The sequence below is a fragment of the Acipenser ruthenus genome, chromosome 33, assembly GCF_902713425.1.
Source record: "Acipenser ruthenus chromosome 33, fAciRut3.2 maternal haplotype, whole genome shotgun sequence".
Taxonomy (NCBI): domain Eukaryota; kingdom Metazoa; phylum Chordata; class Actinopteri; order Acipenseriformes; family Acipenseridae; genus Acipenser; species Acipenser ruthenus.
Genome location: NC_081221.1, coordinates 1,146,940 through 1,169,559, shown reverse-complemented (window position 1 = coordinate 1,169,559; position 22,620 = coordinate 1,146,940). Strand labels below are relative to the sequence as shown.

General features: G+C 40.8%; 1 protein-coding gene and 4 non-coding genes across 5 annotated transcripts; all 5 read right to left on the bottom strand.

Annotated features, from left to right (window-relative positions):
• Positions 1-2,400: 2,400 nt before the first annotated feature.
• Positions 2,401-21,372, bottom strand: LOC117433453 (importin subunit beta-1). Its single transcript, XM_034055721.3, has 22 exons — positions 21,048-21,372; positions 20,010-20,068; positions 18,020-18,202; positions 17,175-17,375; positions 16,076-16,228; positions 15,029-15,088; positions 14,839-14,928; positions 14,362-14,472; positions 13,902-14,003; positions 12,542-12,766; positions 11,599-11,790; positions 11,286-11,416; positions 10,608-10,755; positions 9,661-9,732; positions 7,990-8,134; positions 7,617-7,699; positions 6,315-6,422; positions 5,707-5,850; positions 5,095-5,200; positions 4,639-4,753; positions 3,993-4,154; positions 2,401-3,655 (listed from the first exon to the last, which is right to left on the bottom strand). Coding segments are annotated over exons 1-22 (2,631 nt in total). The 5' UTR covers positions 21,088-21,372; the 3' UTR covers positions 2,401-3,654.
• LOC117433536 (small nucleolar RNA SNORA79) lies at positions 4,919-5,062 on the bottom strand. The gene has a single exon (XR_004548950.1). It is a non-coding gene; the product is annotated as a small nucleolar RNA SNORA79 (small nucleolar RNA).
• Positions 5,950-6,092, bottom strand: LOC117433533 (small nucleolar RNA SNORA79). The gene has a single exon (XR_004548947.1). It is a non-coding gene; the product is annotated as a small nucleolar RNA SNORA79 (small nucleolar RNA).
• LOC117433534 (small nucleolar RNA SNORA79) lies at positions 7,783-7,925 on the bottom strand. The gene has a single exon (XR_004548948.2). It is a non-coding gene; the product is annotated as a small nucleolar RNA SNORA79 (small nucleolar RNA).
• On the bottom strand, positions 10,159-10,302 carry LOC117433535 (small nucleolar RNA SNORA79). The gene has a single exon (XR_004548949.2). It is a non-coding gene; the product is annotated as a small nucleolar RNA SNORA79 (small nucleolar RNA).
• Positions 21,373-22,620: the final 1,248 nt, after the last annotated feature.

Sequence of the window (22,620 nt, the reverse complement as noted above, 5' to 3'; positions counted from 1 at the left end):
GACCACTGCCACATGCTTAATAAAATATAATAAAAGTATAGAAATAACATTCCCCTTGGTATTCGATGTGTTTATGCCAAACATTACTTAAGGCCTCATACATTTGTGAAAAGGGCCCATTAGGATAAAAAGACATGAGTTTCATACTTGCCAATGGATGACTGAAAACCCTGAACACATTTCAAGTACATCTGCAATATACAGGTAATTCTAAGAGGCATTTCATCGGATCCCTGTGCATCGCACACTGCAGAAGCAGCAAAAAAAAGTAACGCATTCGTGCTTAAAACAGGTTCTCCTGACCAATGAAGCTGAAGGAGCATGCAAGTCTGCCAGGAAAAACACACTCAGGACCGCCAGACGGAATCAGCATGCAACGCGTTCTCAAGCCAGTGCAGGGACTGACCCTCTTATAGATAAAGGCTACAGTGGAGTCTTCAAATCAGCAGGCTGGCTGTCCTTGTAATACAGTGAAACCAGCTGCCATGTTACACACACTAACCCTTTATTTGGTTAAACTTCCAAGACCATACTTTTAAAGCACATGGGAAAACTATTCAATATGGTAGCATTATTCAGCAGGTTTCATTCCACTTGACGAAGCAAAAATGAGTTAATTTTATAGAGGGTTATGCAAAACGTCTACCCAGAAACCTACATCTATTCATGGATCCTATACCCACTGGTAATGGTGTCCGAAACAAGTAAAGTTAGGATTTAAGAGATTTGTCCCGTTTTAGTTGAATGGTCACACTCCTCTTTCCTCACGCCTGTTTTGCAAAGAACTAGCCAATAAGCAAACCATGTCTCCGGTATGCAATTATTACCCTTACAAAACCTCTTTGAATCCCAGCGTTAGTGTTTGCCCATGTCAACGTTTGAAATGATGGCCCTGTGTAAACCAAAGAAATAAACACAAGGATTCCAGTAGTTAGTATCTCAGTGTACTTTATTCTCCTGTTTGCTCTAAAGCCGAAATCCCACACAGGACAGACAAACAGGTAGCACTGAGGAATGGTCAGACTTTCCCCCATTTGCAGAAGATTCTCTCTCCCCCCCCACCCCCCAATAAAAGTACAAAATAACCAAAGGCAAAAAAAAAAAAGTATATTTAAAATTTATATATATATATATATATATATATATATATATATATATATATATATATATATACACATATATTTTAAATATACCTAGGAGTAATCAATCCGATTTGGGAGCTGGACAACAATCCCTATCTTGCCACTGTGCAAAAACCCACTAGACAAGTGCTTCCCTCCCTGCAAAAGTGGTTTAGTAAATCTCCCCCAACGCACTGCATTCACAAGCCAGCTCTGAAAAGGCACACGTCTCATACCCTGTACAAACTGAGACAAAAAATGGGCAGACAGGAATGAACTGCCTGCTCACAACTGGTAGAGGAGAGCTTTTAAAACAGCTCACCCCTACAAAAGGTTTTTTTTACACTTTCGTTTAAGAGAAGCAACCTGCAGCACCCATTAAGATTCGGCAAGACTAAACAAGGCAACGTCCGCCCTTTAGATCCTAAAACAGACCTTTTATAAAATTGTACATTGTTTGCCTCTACTTCAGAAGGAATTGTTTATTTATTTATTTATTTATTGCATTTTGAAGAAATGTAAACCTGCCAGTTCTCTGATCAAGAAATTAACACCTTGAGTGTTGGAAGAGGGACAGTCACAAAGTGCTGGGAGGAAATGTACATGAGAGTAATGCGTTATATACGCCAGCAAAGTCATGATAAAATAGAACTACTCTTCAGAAGTGCAAAACTAAAATCACAGCCCATTCTAAAAACCCAGGATCAGGAATGGGGGTTATTTGGAGTATACAAGCCACGTGGCAAAAAGAGATGGTTTTAGACTTGTCCGTTCGGAAGTGATGCTGTACATGTGGCTATGGTGAGTATTTTAACATAGCAATCACCATTCTGTGTAAGACATTAACTGTCAGGAAGTGGGGCTGAAATGTATAATCAATCAATCTCTTTGCCAAAAGGTTCGACTAATGAAACTCCCCCCCCCCCCCCCAGCTACCAATGCAGTTTGCCATTCCTTCAATGCATTAAATTAGTGAGACATTCAATACAATTAAAAAAAAAATTCACATTTCATATCCCCAGAATTATAGGGTGCTGTATGATTCCTCCTTAATAAAGAAAGTGGGACTAAAACTGGCTCTGGCCAAAGATCGGAAGATATTAGCAGTCTTAAGTTGCCAGGTGTGTCTTTAAAAGACTGAGTTGACCATCTCCCCCTTGCCATCCACTCCCAAAACGTATTTCATAATAAAAAAAAAAAACTGGAATAGAATTACATGTTTAAGATTTGTTTGTTTAAAAGACCAAGTAAAAAAAAAAAAGTGCTGGGGAATGTTAGATACCATTTAATTTTTTTTTTTTTTCAATGGCAATGGAAAAACAGAACTTAAAAAAAAAAAAAAGTGCCTCCCGTTTCACAAGCTCGGTAATATTCTTTCCTTTTTTTAGTGCAGTAAGAGACCAAAAGCACAATGTATCAATTTTAAAACTAAAAAAAGCACAGAAAGGCCAATGCTATTTCCAAAAAGGGAAAGATTCTTCTCAGATCTATTTTTTTTTTTTTTTTACAGCACAATCCAAAATATTACCTGATTTTTTTTGTATTGTTTAACAAATTCTTTGGCACATTACTTTTGTTTGGATTGACGATGTATTAATTGGGGTCATTTCCAAAGTGCTATCTGTCTAATTAAGGGCATTTTGTATTTTGTAGCTATCATTAGAACACTTTTTAATTCACAGTTTGATATTTCTAGACAGAGAAAGAATAGTTTTCCTTTCCGGTTATTAACCTTGCTTTAAACCTTAAAAAGGAAGCTCTGAACATTCGTCAGCGGTTCTCCTACAGAACAAGAAAAGCAACTTTAGTTTTTCAATTTCTCTTGTGCTGCCATTAGTTGACTGGACCCAATCATTTCTGAAATGCGTTCGCCAACTTATTTATTTGCGAAGTATATTTATTTTTTTAATTTTATATTGATGTGAAGAAAGTAGATACCTCCTCACTCACACACACGCACTCTCTCTCTCAACTGGAACGAACCCTCACAAACCAGCTTGCAAGATTTCTCATGCATAAAACAGCACAATGGTTTAAAGAAAGGTTACAGAAGCTGGGCTAGGGAATCCAATTTTCTTGTTTAAGCTTCCTTGAACTCCAGCAGCAAGTTCCATTTAGAAAAAAAAATCTTCCATTTTTTTATTATTACTACTTTGAAGTTTTTATATTTTCAAATCCAGGATTTCCATTCTTCAGTGAGAGCTTCTGTACGACCGGCTTAAATTTTTAACTCCAAGTTTGGCTGTTAAATTTATAGTTTTGGTCAACCTTTTTGTTTTGAAGATTTTCGTTTTCGTTCTTGAACTGTTGCCGGTTGCAGCTGTCCAGTTACTTTTTCGACTGAATTCAGCATTTCAGTGAGTGGACACATTGCCGAGGCTATGACGGCTGCTGCTGAAATAGTATTCAGAAGGTGGTGTGATTGCAAGCCTCACTCACTCATTCTCTCACATTCCCAAACACTCATCCGTGCACACTCCTCACTTCAGCTTTGATTTTTGTTCTCTCAAGACATTTTTCCAATGGTATGAAATCTGAAAGAGAAAAAATACTGTGTTGCAAAAGTATCATATACATGTTGCAGAATTAAGATTGCAAATTTATAAAATAAAATTGACCTTTTATCCATCATATAATTAAAAGAAACTATACAATGAGGTCGCAAAAGCACCAGAAGCCATAATAGTATTGTTAGATATAGAAACTTCATATTTTTACATTGTAGGTTTCCCATATATTGAACGAAGTGGTATGCAATTCAATATGTTAACGTAACAGTATTTTAGCAGGTTTCATTCAACTATGAAGCAACATGGCTGCTCCCAATGTATTGCGTTTCATAAATACAAGGTCAAATAAACACACGCTTACCAAGCCTGATTCTTTAGTTTCCGAAGCTCCTTTGTAGCCCATGTAGCGAGAGTTTTAGTTTTGCTCGTCTTTGATCTTCTCCCCTCGGTTAGCAGTTCATGAATCATAGGCCTCACCTCCACTAACTTCATGACATCTTTACCAAACACTGTGCACAGATCACTACGGGGAACACAAGACACACACGTTAGGAGTTCTGTTATGTGGTGTTACACAAATATTAAGCCAGAGCACTAATCCCTTTCATGCATTAAATATTTTTACAAAATAGGTTTGACAAATTTGTAATTTAAAACACTATTTCCATTTAAAATTTCAATTTTATTCCCCTATATAAAAGACTAGAACTTTTAATTTTTTTTTTATTCATCCCCATTTGAGGTTACCATGCAGGAAAAGGTATAAAAATCTATGCCAATAAACATCCAGGTACAGAGGATTAGTCCAACTGCCCCGAATAACCCAAGTGACAGATAACGTACAACGACCTAAAATCCTGCTTGCCAGGACTTTCAGCAAATCGGAGGGGGGAAGGTTATCAGAAAATAAATTGTACTTGTAAGAAGTTGCCTACTCGCTTGGGTCTGCCCTGGGTTGAGCTCCATAAAAGAAATCTGAAGTGGCATCCACCTCCCCCCCACCTTACCCTATAAGGCCAGCAGCATTAGCCACTACTCCATCGGAGTGATCCTCATCTTCAGCAATGTGGTGAATGAAGGAAAGAATAAATTCTACGCGAGGCTGCACCAACATGACATCCGCTACAGAGGGGAAAAAAAAAGAAAGTTACTTACTACAGAAAATCAACATTCGACAGGTGCTTTTAATCGATTAATAAATTTAGAGCGTTTTATATAAATGCAGGTTCCGAGATAGATATATTATTTATTTATTTTTTTAGTAAGACGTCCGGCAGTTTAACACATTCATGTCTGGTCCTGCAAAATTCAAGGTAGAGATGAGCAGTCCCGCTGCTTCACAAACCCCAAGTGAAAAAGACCAAAGTATAATCTGCGACGACCTAAAATCCTGCTTGCCAGGACTCTGAGCAATAGGAGGAACGGTCGTCACTGCTGGATTAAAAGGAGACTCCAGCACTTACGATGCACATTTTCCTGGTCGCCTTTCAGCCCTTGAATGATGCCTGTGTACGCCTCCAGACACCCCTCCCGCAATTCATTCAGATAATCCACCATGTCATAGTCCGTCTGCAAGGAAAGTCAAACAGACAATGCTAAACTAGACAGATCATGGTTTAGGATTATGTACACCACTGTCAAAATTCTAATGGGGGGGGGGGTTCTGCTGCCGCTACTAGAGGGCATTCCAAATGTGTTAATGCGTTTGTGTATAAAATTGTTTCATAACAAATTTGACACAAGTCTGGTCCCGCAAAATTCAATGTAGATAAGCAGTCCTACCCCATGTGGGGGAAAAATAAGACAAAGTACATAATCTGCGATGACCCAAAATGTCAGAACTGAAAGCAATAGGAGGGATGGTCGCCTGGGCATTTGAATCTGTTCCAGGGACAGAAATAAAACTCATGTTGCTTAGCAGTGTGATCCATTCCAGGTTTTATTAGTGTTTAATATGCCACACCTACCTGAGCTTGTTACCGGTACACTGTGGCTAATCAAGCTTGTAGTAAAACCTGGAATGGGTGAAACTGCTATGCAATAGGAGTCTGATTCTGTCAGTAAGCTCCTCTCACCTTGTCGACCTGTGCTTGGGAGGCCTGCTGGAGAGTGTCCAGCACAATATCGAGGTACTTCTTGAACTCTCCACCGATGGCCAGGGCAATGTCACCAAACGCAGAGAGAATCTGGGGCTTCACAGACCTGTGCACGTTCTCATTCTAAGAGGGGTGAGGGAGAAGAGGGGTGGGAGGGGAAGGAAGAGATCAATACTAAAAACTGACAGCTGTCTGGTAAATTGTTTGCAATAACTGAACGGCATTTGTCTGATCCCGCAAAATTCGAAGTAAAGACAGGCAAACCCTGCTGCCTCAGTACCCCAAGTGAAAAGGACCAAGAATAATCTGCGATGACCTAAAATCCTGCTTGCCAGGACTTTGAGCAACAGGAGGAACGGTCATCGGGGTAGACATTTGAAATAGATTCTTAATTCATTAGAACACTTAATCCTGCTCTAAAACATCTTTGAGCAGGCGTAACATTTACCAGGGGATTCAACTTTGGATAATTAGCCAGGCCACAATTTACTCCTCCGAATATGCTGTTGCATCTGCAAAGTTTAGACAAGACCCGATCCAAGGACAGCCTTGGACCCCACTAACAGTACCCAATCACTTTTACCTACCCCCAGGTTTTCCAGCAGTAGTTGCATGATCTCATCACAATGCGGCAAGATATTTGTCATTAGAGCTCTGCACAGATCACAGACTAGCCCCACTGCAGCAAGGCAAACCTCCAGACAAAAACAGGAAGATTAAAATAGTGTCTTTAGAAATCAGAACACAAAAGGCATGTAAATAACCTAGTGGATGAAAGAGTAATTTCAAAAACACACTGCACAGGCTTGCAGCCTTAGTAACCCAGAGAACGAAACCTACAAAAAATGCATTACAATTTCAAACTATGTACACTACATTGTTTTCAAAACAGATTGACGTGAAAGCTGCATCTTGCTCAAAGCTATTGACATCCCATTATTAGTAACCAAGGTTAAACACAGTGAAGGCACTGCTCTAGTAATTTCATGGAAAATTAATTGAACGCCCATTCTCTCTTGAAATTGTTCCAACAGAGTGTGTGTGTGTATATATATTGTAAGACAGCAGGGAGCGGGGTTAAAATCCTCCCTGCATAGGACATGTGCGCAGGCACCTTTTTGTTAGTTTTATTGTTTTGCTCTATTGTTTAATTTTAATTTTTGAATTGTTTTATTACTTAATTATCCCCTGCACCTGATGTTTATTAAATTAGAACCAGGTGCAGAGTATTTAAAGAAAGCAGTTTGCTCAGGGCTGCTGTGGAGAAGGAGGCAGAAGAGGTGCTCTGCTTCCTAGCAGTCAAGAGGAAATAACGTGCAGTGTGAACCTGCGTGGTTTGAGTAAAGTTGGTTTTGTTTGACAAGTAAACGGCTTAGCTGTCCTGTGCTAGTTAGGTTCCTGTGTGTTAGTTAGTGCTCGAAAAGAGCTAGGTGTTTGTTTTGTTCATTTTGTTTTTGTGTTTATTAAAAAAAATAGCGCGTCAGCACAGCAAAAATCCATTCCAGCGTCCTGGGTCTGATTTTAAAGGGGCAAAGAACCGGGAGTGGTGCTGGCCAGTTTACAATATATATTATATATTACAGACAGACGAGTTCTAGGAGCAATAGATTTTAATTGCAATCAGACTTCAGTGTTTTAACTCTCCGCACGTTCAAAGTAACCTCCAAATCACCGGGCTGTAATGTGGCAATTAAACTCCTTTACGTCGCCAGTGTTTGACAGTCAAGTCACAGAAACATCCCCAGAGACCAAAATCATTCACTGTATGCATTGTGTTATAATAGAAAATCCAGCCTTACTGTCAACTGGGATCTTTTTACTGAGCTTTGAAAATCAGCCTTTAGTTTAATAAAAGGCTCTTTGAGCAGTGCAATTAAATGGAATCTTACCTGATATTCTGCATAATTTTTCAGCCCAATACCTAGGAAAGGTTTAAAGGCTTCCATGTATTTCAAGAAATCACTGCCCAACACTGCGAGAGAGAAATAAATGCTATTAGTTGCATTTCCATGTACTTTATACTAACTGCGTATAAAAACGATAACTGAAAAATTGATTTGTCTGGTCCCGCAAAATTTGAAGTAAAGACAGGCAAACCCTGCTGCCTCAGTACCCCAAGTGAAAAGAACCAAGAATAATCTGCGATAACCTAAAATCCTGCTTGCCAGAACTTTGAGCAACAGGAGGAACGGTCATCGGGATACACGTTGTACATTTTATCTGACAAACAATGGATTTCAATGGAGGGTTAAGCCTGCTCACCTTCGACGAGAGTGCTGACCGCCATGAGCGCGTCCTCCTGCACCCCCCCGGAGCCCGCGGTGCTCTGGAACATTCTCAGCAGAGACGCCATCACCACGTCCGAGATCTGCAGGGCGTCCTGGTGCTGCACCTTGCGCAGAACGTTCTAGAACACAAGGGGTGGACAATCTCATTAGGGGAAAAATGGCAAATCCGTACATTGCATCGATAACAGCAGATCTCAAATCTCTATACCACTCCTGGACTTTGTTCCAACTCTGTTCTAAATTGTGCAATTGAACCAATTCAAATCTCATTCATTAAAATTCATTATATAAATTTTAACTTAAAACCTGGAAGAATGGCCCTATAGGCCCTTCAGGTCACAAAAACGAAGGGCAGCGATTATGGGTGTTTTTTCGGACGTTTCCCCGATATTTACTGCAGTTTTGTAGCAAGCAGCTGAACAATTCCTTGGCAATCGATCACAAGCAATTAGCGCCTCCCCTCCACTGTCAATGATTCGTTACGCTCACCTACGAAACCACAGGCAGCCCCACTACACTGCACTACACGGATGTCACTGAAGCTTCAGCTAGATGTACATTCAGTAAACCCACACACTGAATATACGTTCAGATCTGTCAGCCGTTTTTACTGAATGATTCTTTCCTCCATCAAAATAAAAAATAACACACAAAATAGCTTGATCAGGAAAGCAGCGTTGGCAAAACTAGGACCAAATAACCAGCGGTGGTTTACTGAAGCCAGCTTCCTGACTGTCTGGCTAAAACAAAACAAAAAAAAAAGTCTCAGCTTGGTCCCATTTCTATAGGTTGAAATTTGAGGCTGACCGTTGTATAAAACCTATGGGGGCTCGTCTGGCAAAAGTAACTACAGAGGAAACATTTATATTCATTAGACACTATCAAAAGTATTAAGCACCTCAAAAGAAGACCAGTACATGATGCCAGACAGTATCAGTTATCTAACAGGGCACCTCTATAGAAGTATGAAGGGCAGAAATTAAACTGCTCCCTAAGCAGGATGTTGCCATCAGGGTAGGCTTGAGGCATGTTAGCTGCAGAACAAAGTGGGAAAGTTAACATTGTTACAGCTTGTGCTAGCCCTATATTCAGCAAAATGTGTTTTACATTGTACATACTCTCCTTATACATTTGATGTGTAGCTCCAAACTATTTAAGTCTCTATCCCAAATATACAGTTCCTAAATTAGGAGTAGGGAACTAAATTTAAGATCTGTAGAAGCACTCTAGTAATTACAAAAATGAAAAGCCTGAACAGCAACACTGCAAAGAAAGGGCTTGACATCAATACAAAAAAATGTACATGCATGGGCAAACGAATTGTCAGTCTCAGATTTTTTTTTGGTAAGTTCTGCATCACAAATGCATCAGCGTGGTGCATGATTTCTCCTCATAGACCAGACATCAAGATATAGAAAATAGGTTTTCCTTTGGGCAGGAATGACATTTTTGTTCAGATTTGTTTCTCAAACACGTAATTAAAACTTAGGTTGTGTTTTTCGACACACAGATAGGGGACTATAAACCAGCAGAGCACAGCCAGCCCAGGTGGGAAGTTTAGGATGTTAGTTTGGGCTAGACCATTTCAGTGTTTCTATTTGGGGGGGGGACCCACACACACACGGATTCAAAAGTGTGGTCTTACCTGGAGCGTGGCGCAGAGCAGAGACTGCAAGTCGTTGAACTGGATTCTGTCGGATGTGCTTTGAATATGAGACTGTAGGAAAAGCAGCAAGATGTTATATTCAATGTAAAAATAAATAGCAAAGAGGTCTTTAAAATCGCAGCTTTCAGTGTGCTGGTAAAGCTATTTGAATCTAGGCCACTTCTAATCCACTCCAAACGATCACTGGTCCATTTACATAATTAAGCAAAATTACATTTTTTCTAATCAATTTTCAAAACAGACTAATTGCTTTCTTCAGAGCCAAGAAAATTAACACTTCCAAAGTGATATGGGATTTAGTGGCCTGGTGTAGTTCATTGAAGGTTATTGTTTTCGTCCTTTAAAAACGTATTTATCTAAAAATGGTTTAAAACCATGAAATAAACCAGTTAATAACCAACTAGATCCCATTCACCTTCTGTAAAAAGTTTGGTATAAATCTGAAGTCTTATAGATTTATTAATAAACTCTGGATATAACTGTCTGGTCCTGCAAAATTCAGGGTAGAGAGGAGCAGTCCCACTGCTTCACAAACCCCAAGTGAAAAAGACCAAAGTATAATCTGCGATGACCTAAAATCCTGCTTGCCAGGACTCTGAGCAATAGGAGGAACGGTCATCGGGAACTCAACTGGGCAATTTTTATTATTTTCTCCCAATTTGGCATAATCCATTATTTTTAGGCTCAGCTCACCGCTACCACCCCCCACGCTGACTCGGGAGCAGCAAAGACGAACACATGCTGTCCTCCGAAGCGTGTCGTCAGCCGACCAATAAGTGTCTCCTCTTCACTGTACGATTTATCATAGCACATGTGAAGACGAACCAATCTCGATTCAACATTTAGTCGAAACGTTTATTGGATTATGCTTTTCGGTATTTCTAAAAATGATTAAAATCACGAGACGCTGCTTTCCCTGTCCGTACCTCCATCTGCAACACTTGCTGCAGCCTCTCCATGATGACCAGAGTAGTTTTCTGTACAGCTGGGTAGCAGTCCTTCGCACTGTTCTTCACAATCTCCATCAGGGCTTCATACGCCGCACTCCTCAAATTGTTCTGATGTCCATCAGGCCTGCAACAATTTGGCAAAGTGTGTTTTACATTACACATCCCCTCCCTGCTGGCAATAGCTTACACATTTCACGTGCTGCTCAAAACTATTTTTAGTCTCCATCCCATATGTATTGTTCCTAAATTGAAGCAGGGAACTATTTTAAGATATGTACAAGGACTCCAGCAAAATTACAAAAATGAAAAGATTGAACAGCAACACTGCAAAGGGCTTGACATTAATACAAAAGCTTTTACATGATCGGGAAAAGGAATCATCAGTCTCAGATTTATTTTTGGTAAGTTCTGCATCACAAATGAATCAGCGTGGTGCATGATTTCTCCTCATAGACCAGATGTATAGAAAAGAAAAGAGGTTTTCCTTTGGGACAGAATGACATTTTAACTTGCAGTGTTTTTGGATAAGTCACAGACAGGCAAAAGAAAACAGTGAAGTCCAGTAACACAAGGTTGTTACACCTGCCAATAAACATCTTTAGCAGCCAAGGCTCTATGCAAGACGAGATGGACACACCGCAATATTCCCCATACCTGTCTGTGGTCTCCAAAAGTTTCTGTACAATCAGCTCAAACGAGGAGGATAAGCAGTAAGTGGCTGGCTCCTCCTGATCATCAGCCACATCAGCAGCCTCATACGCAGCTTCTGCCAAGCTGGAAAAAGCCTGGAATAAAACGGGGGTGTCAAAATAGTCTAAAAACAATTCATTAATCTTTTACTTGATTTTCTGACGTAGAATTAAAATCAGATTTAGCAGACCCCCAGAAGTGGTTTGTGGAACTGGCCCTCACTGCTCTGCATAGAGTAGAGTTTTAAAGGGTGTATGATGAGAGTCTAGCCCCTTACCCAGCACACGTTGGAGGCCACCCTGGGCTCCGCGCCCAGCCCGTCGATCAGGCACTGCAGCAGTGGAGCCAGGTAGACCTCGTTGATGGCGGCTTCAGGGAGCAGCTCACAGATTCGGCCCACCGTCCAGGCAGTGGTGTCCCGGACCACCACGCTCTGATCCTTCATCAGCTCGATCAGCGTGGGCATGGCCTGCAGAGGCGCAGTGAAAAATCCATGCACAGGTTTTAAAAAAAAAAAAAAAAAAGAGAGACTGGTAGAACTAATAAATTAGTAACTACTAAAAAAAGTCAAGTAGACAAGTATTTAACCTCTTGGTGCATGTCTTTAAAACTGTATGATATTCCTATGAGGTGCAACGGGTTCCAAGCACACATCTGTAAACTGGCTACAAGACAACATGTTCTGGTCCTGATGGGTTACACTGCATGGTGTAATAAGATCAAATAAATGATTACTAGTGTGTTCATAGGATATAATGGATATAAGGATGGGGGGAGGGGGAGATAACGTACGCCTGTCAGTCTCAGATTTTTTTGGTAGGTTCTGCATCACACAAGTGCATCAGCGTGGTGCATGATTTCTCATCATAGACCAGGACGTTCTGTTTAAAACACCTACAGATTTTAAGGAGTTGTTTGGTTTGATATGCATCACAGCATGGAGGTTGCAATACAGTTTATTGTACAGATGGGCTAGTTTGCATGGTGTGTAAAATATGATCAAATGACCGTTGAGAAGATGCATCATTTAACTATTCAAATCAACACACTATTAACCTTTAAGGCACATATGCATCCCACAAACAAAAGAGTCAGTGCACGAAACAGGATTTAATATCATCCAAATAATCAGTTTCCTCCTTGTGATACTCCAGTCACTCGCATGTAATAAACCGCTTGAACCACCGCTGGAGCTCACGGCTCCAGCCCTCGTCGCTCACCTGAATGACGAGCGGTTTGAGCTGGTTGAGCTCCGGTCCCTCGAGGATGGATCCGAAAGCCATGACTGAGGCGTCCCGGTACCTCCAGTCAGGGTGCTTGATGTGCTCCTTGATGAAGGGCAGCACGTGGGGCACGACGTCGTCCTCGCAGCAGGTCGCCAGCAGCATGAGGCACACGCCTGCCGCCTTGCAGGGGTTCCAGTCATCATCGTCGTCATTCTCATCCTGCAAACACACACAGCCCAGCGTTACAGCAGCGCCTGACACACACTGCTCACTGAAGAACCCTCTCGTTATACAGAACCTCCTCTTCCAACTTCTGTATTTGTGGATTTCATACATCAAGGTCGCAGTAAATCTTTGATTAGTCATATTTAACTACTTGCAAAGGGATACTAGCTTATTGCAGTCACACAGCCTTCAAGCAGATTTCCTTACTCATGTATTCATAGGATATCATTTTAAATACAGGATCAGTACTCAATGCTGTCTACAGTAGGGGAAAAAAAATAAAATGTACGCCTGTCAGTCTCAGATTTTTTTGGTAGGTTCTGCATCACACAAGTACATCAGCGTGGTGCATGATTTCTCATCATAGACCAGACGTTGCGTTTAAAACCCCAGAAATGGATTTCAATATAGATATGAAACAAGGTAAATCACAAAAGGAGCTTGCCTTGCATTTACAGGCACCACGTCTCAAGTTAAAGCTTGGTTACATGTACAGCTTTCAAATCGACAATGATCCTTTGTATATAGGGCTGGGATTGAAATAAAATGCACAGGCGGCTTGTTTCTGGTTATGCTTTTGTATAATTGGTTACTATTCTTAACAGTTTAAAAAGCAACTTTACCTTACAAACCTGAACATACCTCAAGTACCAGGATTTCAGTTTATCCACAAGAGAAACCAATCAATCCAGCTCAATAAGCCAACGCAAACAAATATGCTTTTAAATCTGATTACCCACAGCCAAATAATTGACAAAAGAATTAAACAACTGTGGTAACTCCATGCATTGTATGCAGTGTTTTAAAGTACTAAATAGGGCAGCAGTGTGGAGTAGTGGTTAGGGCTCTTGACCGGAGTGTCGTGGGTTCAATCCCAGGTGGGGGACACTGCTGCTGTACCCTTGAGCAAGGTACTTTACCTAGATTGCTCCAGTAAAAAACCTAACTGTATAAATGGGTAATTGTATGTAAAAATAATGAGATATCTTGTAACAACTGTAAGTCGCCCTGGATAAGGGCATCTGCTAATAAATAAATAATAATACTACTAAAAATAATAAATAGCAGGATGTGGTCATGTTTTGTCAGCGTGCTACAAAACTAGTCTAACCACGGGTGCAGTCTTTACCTGTTTAGTCAGGGTCTGTGTGAGAATGGGCACCAGGTACTGAAGGGCTCCTTTGGCATAGAATTTGCTGGTATGCTCTGGGGGTCTTCCTTGCTCAGATGCCTGGAGAGAAAATACAAGGTCCACAGTGAGCCTGCACAGTATTCTAAAAGGCTATAATCCTTTTTCAAACACTATCAAAAGGAAAAAGCTGCAAGTTTAACACCTGGTAAATAAAATGACGAAAGCACTGATTGAGTCCTGAACTATTTTGGCCTATAGCAGTCTCAGCATTATGGAAGTAGTATGCATCACTAATTGTTCAGCGTGGTGCATGTTCTTTCATCATTGACCACTGACCAACTAAGTTGCAGGAGAATTATGCTGGTCTAAATAGTGTCTGAATACACTTCTCTTACTGTTGGAGAATCCCAATAGAAGTAATTGAGATGGACATGCGATGATCACTGAACTCACTTACCTCGGATGCTTCAATAGCCAAGTCCATCTCCTCATCACATACATTTGACCAGAACTCAATTCCTTGCAAGGCCACCTCATCAATGTCACTCTTCATCGCTTCGATTGTAATCTAAAAAGAGGAGCAGGAACCAAAAGATAACACAAGTCCAACACCAAGGATATGCACAAATGTTACAACTTAACTACTCTCTTAACCCAACAGAATTCAATTCATCTGCTAATAGTACAAAAAAAAAACCACTTTAAATCAGAACTTTGATTAGCATAAGCCCTCTGCAAGCTTTACATTTTTATTATCATTTTTATAAGCTTAAAGCAAAAAAAAACTCAAACTGCCTCAGCAATTGGGTTAATAATTCAATTCACTGGCTTCAGTCTCAGCTTTGAAATCTTTACTGCATCATCTAAAATCAGCGTGGTGCATGATTTCTCATCATTGACCAAGGCTAAAACTCTCACTCTCTGTAGTACTTACTGCAAACAGAGCTGGACCCATGTATGTCTCCATGTACTGATAATACAGGGACATGATCTTCACCAGGTTCTGTAAGGCAGCTACTCGGACCTTTAAAAGAGAACAGGGTTAGCTACCAAGACAAAAACACAATTTAACAGTGGCAAAGTTCAAAGTAAAAAAAACAAAACAAAACAAACCAGGTACTTACTCTCGTGTCTGGACACTGTGTTGCTTCACAGACTACTTGCATAATAAAGTGTCTCTCGGTCTGAAAGAAAGAAGAGAGAGTCAAACTGCAGAACTCTTCACCTCCCTGAAAATCACTTCCTGCTTGCTCTAGAAGGCTACTGAATTGTCAAGTCTCAGATTTATTTATTTTTGGTTAATTTGTACATCACACTAATGCATCAGCGTGGTGCATGTTCTTTCATCATAGACCGGACGTTCGATTGACACAGGTATTTCGTATTGGCATTTTAATTAGCAAGGCACACTTGCAGTATAATAGGAGTATAACAAGTCAAACTACACACACACACAAAATGTGCTTAACGTTAACAAATTCATGCCAAGTTAACTTCTGTAAATTACATTTTAGAATCAATATTTTTCCGGGGAAACCGATTAATATTGCATTTCCTACAGTTTTTAAACCACTGCTTGAATTTTTCATATCCAATTAAACGGTTTATTAAATGTTCTTGAGATAGAAACCACTTGCGCTTGGAATCTTTAAAAGCCAATATATTAAATAAAACCTTTACACTTTCATTAGCTAGCAATCGCATTCATCAGTTTCAAGAGTCTTCCAAAACCATTAGGCATGCAGTTACATTTACCAAAAAATTCAGTTTGTGGAAACTTAAGTATCAGTTAAGACTAACAGACATGTACAGGATAAACATTATAGCATTAATAGTTTACATCCGTCACCTGCTTTGGCACACAGGCGGATATATAATTTAGATTAGATATGGTCTTTAAAGAGGTAAAGATGACTAAAAGCAGGGCGCCTTCAATATGATCACACTTCTTTAAGGGGTTGACTTGATCAACACATACCCTGCCACATACCCTTATTTTTTATTACTTGTTTGAGCCTTTTAGAGCACTAATTCAATCTGATGGATTTAAAAAGTGTCCTTTTTTTGCCTCTTCGTACAGCTTTCAAAAAACAGCAAATCGGTCTTAATGTTATAGACGCGATCTTGCATTTCCTCAAGAACACACAAGCGAGCACCAGTTCAGCCTGTACCTCTTTGTCGAAGTTTGCTTTGGTGAACTCCAAGGAATTGAGCAGGGCGTTGGTAGCTGCCAGTTTGACATTGTTGCTGGGCTCCTCTTTCCTCATGCCCTGGATGATGGCCGTTAGGATCTGATTCGCATTGTCCTGCAGCTGCTCTGGGTCCTGAAAACAAAGCAAGCAAGATCCAGGATCAAACGACCGCGCGGACACAGAAATTAAGCAGCTTTATACTGTCGGCAGATGCTGATGGTATGTTCCAATGACATCTGTTTTTCAGTACTTGGTGAGAAGGTATGAGATCAAAGTGATGAATGGCAGGCAAATTAAAGAAATGCAGCATGTTATTCTTTAGATACACATTACATATTTGATCTGCTAAATAGATGCATACAGTTGTCATTACCTAGGGGATATATTTATTTCAAAAGATGCTCAGCTTCAGTCTCAGTTTCGAAATCATTACTGCATCAACTACAAAGTCAGCGTGGTGCATGATTTCTCATCATTGACCTGCATAGCTAAACTTAACACTTAATCAAGTTTACACATCTAATTTCTTGCTTTCATGCGACTGAATTTATTGAATCAGACTTCACATGCCAAGGTCAAGCTAACTGGAACTGGCAGCAGTGAGGAGTAGTGGTTAGGGCTCTGGACTCTTGACCGGAGGGTCGTGGGTTCAATCCCAGGTGGGGGACGCTGCTGCTGTACCCTTGAAAAAGGTACTTTACCTAGATTGCTCCAGTAAAATCCAACTGTATAAATGGGTAATTGTATGTAAAAATAATGAGATACCTTGTAACAATTGTAAATCGCCTTGGATAAGGGCATCGGCTAAGAAATATAAAATTAAAAAAATAAATAACTGGCCGGTACCGATGTTGTAATTCGCCAAATCTAAGGCCACAGCTACAAACTTAAATTTTGCCGATCACCACACACAGTACAGATCACTGGTCTCGAGTTTCAAAATAAATCAAGAAATGCAACAAACCCAGGGGCCTTTAAGCAAAGCTGACTCCAGTCGGAGTTTCGTTGGTAAACTCTTTTTTTTTGGTATTGCATCCATCTAAAAGGGATCAGAAAACCACTGACAACAAGTGCTTACAATGTCCTGGCAGATGTATCCGATAGCTTCCAGTGTGGACTCCTTCATGTGTTCAGTGCTGCTGGGGTCTGTGACATTTGCTACAAGTTGGGGAATGAGTTCAGGCCACTGGTTTACTGGGATCTCCGCACAGGCGATGCCAGCCACGCACTGGGAGGCTGAACTGGGCCTGTACGTTTCTGTGCCCAAGGTTTGCAGCACCTGGAATACAATTATAAAAAAAACGTGGATTAAACTTCACTGAAAACCGGGTACCTGCTTTTATTTTGTGGGGGCACACAACAGGGTTATAGTGAACTAACTTTAAAAAAATACTTTAAAAAATGCGAAGAATGTAATTAGTGCGATACACATACAAAAGCACAGTACAGTGTACCCTCAACACCACTGGAGAAATGAATGCAGTAAAAAAAAAGTCTAAATATAATTAAATTACTGCATTTGCATGGCACTAAAAATGAACACTTGACAGCAGACCTGGGGATAATTACAAATCGTAATTGTGCAATTTAATTGCAACTACAATGTAACAAATTGTAGCTGGTAGCTGAACCTTGGCACACCTGCCTAATTTTAATTATACCATTTAATTACAACACATTGATTTGTCATATGATCATTAATTAAAGCTTCAGAATCACATTCATTACTTAATATGTGTTCCATTATATCCGTTTCCACAGGTGACGAGATTCTACTGCGTTCATGAGGAGATATTAAAACAATGTTCAAATCAAATGCCAAACTGAGATCCCCTTAAGATTTACTTTTTTTTTAAACTTCATTCCAAGCTGAGGGTCAATTTTTAGGATTCTCTTTCCAGAACCTGCAACTGGTTTACTTACATAGTTCTTGACTTCCCTTCTTGCGTTGGCGTCGATGGCGAGCCATCTCTGCTGGTACTGCGTTTTCACATCAGGGTCCTTGGAAGTCAGCGAGTTCTTGACCTGTAGGCCAGAGGCGACGCGGGCAACCTGGCTGTTTCCTGGGTTTGCAAGCACTTTTGAGAGTTCCACAAGGAAGGTGGGCTACAAGGACACAAACAAGCAGCAAGTAAGCATTCAGTAGCTTCTCAGATGAAACAAGGGCTTAGTGTTTGCACTGGTGCAGAAGGCAAAGCATTCCAAACCGTGTCCAAGCACTATAGCCTGGACGTCACCAGTAGGCCAGGGTGTCCTCGGCTCACCGCGCACCAGCGCCCCCTGTAGTCTGGCCGGGCGACTGCGGGCTTGCCTGCAAGCTGCCCAGAGCTGCGTTGTCCTCAGACGCTGTAGCTCTGGGCTGGCTGCATGGCGGGCCTGCAGTGTGAAAAGAAGTGGTTGGGTGATGGACAGTGTGTGTTCGTCTTTGCCGCTCCCGAGTCAGCGCAGGGGTGATAGCGGTGGGCTGAGCCTAAATTGGGCATTTCAAACTGGGAGAAAAACAGGGTACAAATTGGCAACTACTAAATTTATATTTAAAAAAAAAAACACACACCTCAGGTCTATGCAAGTAGCAGTACTTAACTCCATTACAAAAATACACTTTGTAAATGATCTGTGAAACACTGTAAAGCGGCCCACATGCAAATTAACCTAACACGTGAAATGGTGTTAAATAGTTTTACTAGAATTTCCTGTGGGCTGAACCACCCCCACCACCGCTATGCTGTTATTGATCATAGCGCCTGGTTCCCCGCCCTTAAATCAAGTAAACCAGTCTTTTTGCTATTTATAACAAAAAAATATATTAAAAAACACATGAACAAATCTTTCATATTTGCTGTATCCGTGGCCTTTAAAAACCACCTCCCGAAGTTATATATAGTACCAGTATTTTGAAAATGGTTTGTAAAAAAAAAAAAAAAAAAAATCCTTGCTGCTAGCAAGATATTTAAAAACACATCTGACTTTCGGCACTTTTTTTTATTCTAGTGAATTCGTTTTATCACCACATCACGATGTAGCATGGTGCTATGCGGACGCATACCACCCACTGCGACAATCAAACGCCTATATTTTGCAAAACAAAATTTAGGAGGTACAATTCGTTAGTCTGTTCTTCCCAGTTGCACCGGTTAAATAGAAGCGCACCCACGCGGACATGACCACCCCTCCCCCCAGCACATGTTTGTCTAGGACTGGTGCCCTTTGCACACGATGCATGCATTACAACATTTTTTTTTTTAAATTTCACTCAAACCCCAGGGAACACAAAACCACTTTCATGAACAGTGGCTCGAAACCTGGTTCCAGGAGACCCAGTTTGAGGTAACTGATGGATCAAACCCCCCCAAGACTGCCCTGGTGTGCCATGCGGTGGTCCGAACCCAGTCTCCCGAAACCAAGTTCCAAAATCACAATGCGGCTTTTTCTTCCTCAACTTTAGAAGTCACGCTCACATCATCATCATGCATCAAGGAAGAAAAAACTAACCTTTTAACTTCTGATTGCTGGACAGCAGTCGAGAGCGTCTTCCACATGTCTGGTTTATGAAACTGCGTTTCTAAATTAAGATCAATCTGGACGCAGAAAGCATTTAAACTTCAATATATCGCCCTATATAATGTGCCCCCCTACACGCTGTCTCCCCACTTCAACGCTGCTAGGTAATGCTCTCCCACGTGGCTGGGGAACAGCCCTGCACCCTAACCCAATTTAGCCTTGCCCCCGCCCTCAACAGGCGCTGCCATTGGACAAAAACCTTCAATTAAGGGCAATCTGGTCTCCTCAAACACTCCGATGCGTGTCAATCAAGCAAAAAATACCGGCAAACCTGAATGTTAGGTTGCACCGGCATGGCGGGGTTTCAAGAAGGCCTTGCAATTGTAATTGAAGACTTAATTAAAATACATACCAAGTTCTCAATTGCTGCCCGCTCCAAAAATTTCTGCGCTGCTTCCAGTTCATTGCGGTCTAAAAAAATCAAAAATATATACATAAAATGTTTTATGGTAAATCACAAAAGCGTTTTTGTTTGAATAAGGCTTCTGGAAACCATAGCACCTGGTCCCCCAAAATAAATAGCAACTGTACACGCATCCCCGTTTTATTCAAATGTATTAGATCAACATTTACACTTTATATTTATTACTTTTGTATTATACGTGAAGGTAAATTATTAACTTGTTGAATTAAGTTGATAATGAAACGCAGCCGACTTGAGATATATTAAAGAAATTTGGTCCAGGCCTGTATCAACGCTACATCATGCACACCACAGAAACGTCCTTCGTAATCTTACACTCGTATGTCAAACGAAAACACTTAAATATATAAAAAAATAATCATTTAGCAATTAAGAAAGTAAATATAATGTCTGGCAACACACGTCTACACACAGTACAGATAACATTTACCAGAAACTAGAACATTTTCCCCCCCTTCTCCAGCGTGTTGGGGTTACACAGCAAATGCCACACATAGCATTTAAAAACACAATACACCCATTCGTCCCCTTTTCAATAATTTTAAAAAGTCAATTTAGGCCGATAAACAGAATAAAAAAAAAAAAAAAAAAAAAACACCACACACACAATTAACAAAAATCAGGTCAATGGTTAACTATCAATGTAAACACTACAATACAAACCGTCACAACACAAAACACCTCAAACTTCATAATAAAAACACACCTAATAACACTTTTAAATTAAAGTGATTATTTTTAAAGTATGTAGAATCCACGAGAGAGAGAGAGAGAAAGCCGGCTCGTACAAGCAGGCCAGAATCCTTCCGCTCCCTCCCTTTTTTTTTTTTTCAACAACTTTCCAGTTGCGGTTTCAAATCAAAAATAAACCCGGACGTTTCCGATCCAATCAAGCAAGACCCGGATCCCTGATAAACACACGGATATCTCGACGAAGGCGTACTTTTTCGTCTGGTTTATAGTTACCTGGAGAGACGGTTTTCTCGAGGATTGTGATGAGCTCCATTCTGCCCGAGCGGATCCGCCTAGCCTGACACAACCCGGATTATCTTTTCGTTGCTTATTCAATCAATAAGCCATTAAAAAGGGACACACAAGAAAATGGAGCGATACAATCCTCCCAAGGTTTCCCCCAGCGTGTGTGTACCTTGTATATATTCGTATTTTTTAATTCTTCAACAGATATATTTATTTATTTTGTCAGAGCAGCAGTTTTCGCTCGCTCTCAGGCTGCTGTTGGAAAGGAAGGAGCCGCTTCACGCAACAGCGGAAGGATATCACACGCCGCCGCCGCAACGGCACAGCCCCCCCCTCCCCTCCGGGCGCGCTCTCGCGTCGACGCGTGTGCGCGCACAATCCGCCGCCTGTCCCTATTGGTTGATTCGGCAAGCCGTTTTCACATTCAAAAATAGATGGTAACTTTACAAGTCAAGTTGCAGGGCTTGCTTTATTGGGAAAGTGGTCAAAGCAGCTGATTTGTGTCAAAAGTTACATCGTTTACAGTAAATAGAATATTGGAAGTCTGGGAGTTTTTAACCAATGGGGAGCTTTAGAATGTTGAAAAAAGTCCCATTTACGACTTGCAATTAATTGGTTGGTCAATTATAACATTCGTTGGAGGGTAGTGTATTATAATAATGAATGCCACCCACGTATTTGGATATATTTTTCACCGTGATTTTAGGGAAGGTAAACGAACTGGACAGCCAACCAGGTCTGTCAGAGTTCACATAAGGGTAAGCGGTGGAACGGCGGAGTTAATAATATTCAGGGCAAGACTATTTTATTATTAACGTGCTTTGAGTCTAATAGAATCCTTAGTGCACTTAGTAACACTAGTAGTATTTCATTTTATAATGCTTTTTTGTGGCTAGTGAGCGTAACTTTTACAATTGTATTTAACAAATACAGTATATGACTAATGATATATTGTCCCCTGTAATACAGTACTGTGAATTGATAGTGTACGTGAACAGCGTCGCTAACGTGGAATTGCATTTTTTTCCCCCCAGTATTGAGACTGGAATGGTTCTAGTCTTGCATTGAAAGTTGCCCAAGATTGTGCATTTGGGCGAGTCTCGGGAGAACACCAACTAAACCACACCCAGATAAGTATGCAATGCAATGACTCCCGGGGCCTTTCTACAGCTTGTAAATACAGTCAAAACGAGTTCAGCGCCATGCTCTAGGAAAGGATCAATAAGTCATTTTTCTTTCTGTATAAAAATACAGGACCAACCCCCCTCACTTGGGGACAGTTCAGGCTTTTCAACTCGCAAATGCATTCTGGTACATTTGACCTGTCTCAGGTACCTTTCACAGCCGGACTACACCTCCCAGAATGCATTGCGGTGTGAAGATGCAGTTGCCCTGTAACCTCTCACACAGCAGCATGTACAGAGAAGAGATCCACGTGCAACAAGAAAAGAACTTTTCCATACCAAGTGTTGCAGAACAAGAGACATCCCCGATAGTACCAGAGAATGGAGCAGTGTGCACCACCAAGGACTACTAGACCAGTCCAGGACCAAAGGGGTTT